Below are 3622 nucleotides of genomic sequence, written 5' to 3'. Positions count from 1 at the left end.
TACGCTTAACCTATGCGTATTGCCTCCCTTTATGCATAATAGCAGATAGTGCCCATTTTTTGCAGGCCCATACATGTAATGCTCAATGAGTTATGTGTATGGGCAAGACATGTGATTTTTTTTTCAAAATTTTCACTTTTCACAACTTTTTCTCAGTCCTGCTCTACCGACCCGACTTTCCAGTGACGTAACATGACTCAAAACAAGAAAGAAACACCAGGCATAATTTAAAATAAGAAAATACCTCCCTTGGGTTGCCTCCCAAGAAGCGTTTTTTAACGTCCATAGCTCGACGGCTTACCGTTCTATCCGACGAGTCGAACAACCTCTACCAAGCCACTCCCTTGTCCTTAATAATATTGTTTCAATCTCTGCCTGTTGACCTTGAAAGTGTCCCCATTCTTTTCATTTTTCAGCTCAATTGCTCCATGAGGGAACACTTTGTGAACCCTAAATGGTCCAAACCATCTAGGCTTCAACTTACCAGGAAACAACTTCAACCTGGAATTCAGAAGCAACACCAACTATCCTTCACATGATTCCTTTATTTTCTTTCTCATGGCTTTTAGAATGGACATGGGAGTTTTTCCCCTCAGGGTTGCTAAGGGAGGTGATACGAGTTGAGATGGCCTTTTTGAGACTTTTTCTGATGTTGGCATGCTACTTTGGCCTTTCACATTTATTCTGATCATGCCTACTTGATAGTGATTTTCTTTTTCTATCACCAGCTTTCTATTTTCAAGCATATTCAAGGTTAATTCATCGTCATAAACTTTTAAAGTCAGTGTACCATGTTCTATGTTAAAATTGCATCGACTTGTCTGCATGAATGGTCGACCCAGAATGATAGGTGTCTCTTCATCCTCAGGTATATCCATGATCACAAAATCAACATGAAAGCGAAATTCCTCCATTACCATCAGTACGTCTTCCGCTATCCAATATGCATATTTTATAGAGTGATCTGCAAATTTCAGATTTGTCCCTATATCACTGACTTTTCCAATACCAAGCCTTTGATAGATTGACAATGACATCATACTCACACTAGCTCTTGAATCAATAAGTACCTTCTTGAAAGTTCTGTCTTTTATAGTGTATATGATTGTGACAAATCTAGGATTCTTCTGCTTAATTTGGATTCTCCTACCTGATGATATTGCATTACATTCTTCCTTAAAGGTTATCGGCCCATCTCCTATTGGTCTCTTTTTAGAGATTACCTCTTTCGTGAATGTTGGGTACATAGGCATTTGCTCGAGTGTTTCAAAGAAAGGCATATTGATCTCTAACTTTGTGAACATTGTGATGAATTTCTCAAAGTCTTTCTCTTTTGGATACTTCTTTGTCACACTCTAAGGGTAAGGTAACTTAATCACTGGTTTAGCCTCATTTTTATTTTTCTCTTTAGTTGGCTTTACGAGTGGTATAACTTTTTCTGTTTTTTTTATTCCCCCGCACTTACAGATATACCTTTATGACATGGTCATGATTTCTTGCCTTAACTTCTTCATCTTTAACAACTTTATGACTTCTTTTTGCGACAATAATAACATTATATGATGTCTCGGATTTTGTATTGTTGCACTCGGAAGGGTGCCTTGAGCTTGATTTGTGAGTTGTTGTGCTATCTTACCCATATGAACTTCAAGATATTTGATAGATGCAGTAGTGTTCCTCTGATTATTTCCTGTTTCTTCTTCGAACTGGGAATTTTGGGTTGCCATCTTTTCAATGGCAAGTTCCCAATCGGCCTTTTTGGGTGCTTATTACTGATAATGTTGTTGTTGTGGTGGATACTATAGTTGTTGTTGATATTGTTGTGGTTGGTTATGATATTAAATGGGACCCTACTTTTGAAAATTTCCTTGTTGATCTTTCCAGGAGAAATTTGGATAATTCTTCCAGCCTGGATTATAAGTGTTAGAATACAGGGTTATTTTGCTTCAGAAATTTTATCTCTTCAATTTGTTGCACGGTTGCAACACACTACATGGCAAAATATGGTCCCCCGCAGATCTCATAATTAACAGCTTGACCAGGTTGAACTTGGGCTAGTTGTTGAGTACCTATATTCATAACTTTAAGTCTTCTTTCAACTTCAGCAGTAACTTGGTCTTCCATCTTCACAACCTGATTTTCAAGTTTCAAATTAATCACACCTTCTAGTTTACTCACACTTTGGTCATATAACTCTAGATGTTCATTTGCAGGAATGGATTCTATGATCTTCTTGATACCAGTGGTTATTGTAAAGTTAGTTGAGCCACCGACAGTTGTATCAATAAGTTGCTTGGTTTTCAATCTGAGGCCATTTGCAAACATTTGCATATGTTCAGTCTGATCCAAATTATGAGTAGGACACACAACCAGTAACCTTTTAAATCTCTTGTGCGCATCACCCAGTGACTCCCCCTCCTTCTGCTTAAAATTCACAATATCATATCTTTTTCGAATATAAACAGAAGCAGGAAAGTACTCACTCAGAAAAGTTGTTTCCATATGTTCCCATGTAGTAATACTTCTCGCTGACAATGAATAAAACCATTACTAGACGTATTCAACTAGATTGAACAAAAACATTCTCAATTTTTTTGCTTCTTCAGTGTGCCCCTCAATATTCAAAGTAGTGCTCATAGTAAGAAACCTTTGCAGATGTTTTTTTGCATCTTCATTTATTTTCCCTGTAAAAGGCCTTTTCTCAAGCTGACGGATAGTTGTTGGGTGCAATTGAAAACTTGGAACATTCACTGGTTGATTCACTATAGTTAAACGTCCCAATGGGGCATTTGCTCCTCCATAATCTCCAAGAAGTGTTTCTTGTTGTTCAGCCATAGTTGGATCTTCTCTCTCTCTCTCTCTGTTGGATTCTATATCAGAGTTCTAAAAAAATTCTGCTTCAGAGGCGGCCAACCTTGCTACCCTAGGTTGTCGGAGCCTGGTGTGCGAAGTTCTTTCTGATTCTGCGTCAAAAGTAAAATCAGCTAAGGGTTTTCCTCGCATAAAAGGATTAGACAAAGACTAGTGATAACCAAAAATAGCCATAAAATAAAGATAAAAATAAAAGTTGAAAATAAATATTTTAGCTGAATAGCAAAAAAAAAATTAATTGAAATATTTTTATGAACTCTATTATCTTTGGCAGTCCCCGACAACGGCGCCAAAAACTTGATCGAAAAAATAGTAAGTGTACTATTTTTCCTTTGTAGTAATAAAGAGGGGAAATCCCCGATATCGATCTCAAGGACTGCTTGATGATACAGAGTTCCGAATTTGTTTCAACTAAAAAAAAGCTTGGGGGGTTTTGGGATAATGTGGTGAAATTATGAAAGCAATTGCAAATAAAATAAATAAAGTGCGTGCAGGATTAAAACATATATGAGTAGTATGCTATGGAAGGTGTATGATTCAATCATGTAATGATTCCGATCTCACAGTGCAACAACGCATTTTAGATAATTGATTACCGGTTCTTAAGGGTGTTTACTTCTAAGTCCTTAGTGAGAAAACATTTAATCATTCAACCTAATTACTATGTCCATGGAAAATCATGGATGAAATTAAGCATTCTTATATCAAGAATAATCTGGTTATTAAAGGGTATGCCTAGTGCTATGTGATA

At 36.8% G+C, this 3622-nt stretch overlaps 1 protein-coding gene across 1 annotated transcript; it reads right to left on the bottom strand.

The window, feature by feature from the left end:
• Positions 1-524: 524 nt before the first annotated feature.
• Positions 525-1280, bottom strand: LOC127095954 (uncharacterized). Its single transcript, XM_051034592.1, has one exon. It carries the CDS (start codon positions 1278-1280, stop codon positions 525-527), a length of 756 nt encoding a protein of 251 aa, XP_050890549.1.
• Positions 1281-3622: the final 2342 nt, after the last annotated feature.

This window comes from Lathyrus oleraceus, chromosome 6 (genome assembly GCF_024323335.1).
Source record: "Lathyrus oleraceus cultivar Zhongwan6 chromosome 6, CAAS_Psat_ZW6_1.0, whole genome shotgun sequence".
In the NCBI taxonomy this organism is placed as follows: domain Eukaryota; kingdom Viridiplantae; phylum Streptophyta; class Magnoliopsida; order Fabales; family Fabaceae; genus Lathyrus; species Lathyrus oleraceus.
This window is presented reverse-complemented; position numbering and strand designations above follow the sequence as displayed.

Bases quoted from the DNA above. Each gene is read 5' to 3' on its own strand.
- LOC127095954 (XM_051034592.1), bottom strand. From the start codon at position 1,280: ATGCCTTTCTTTGAAACACTCGAGCAAATGCCTATGTACCCAACATTC.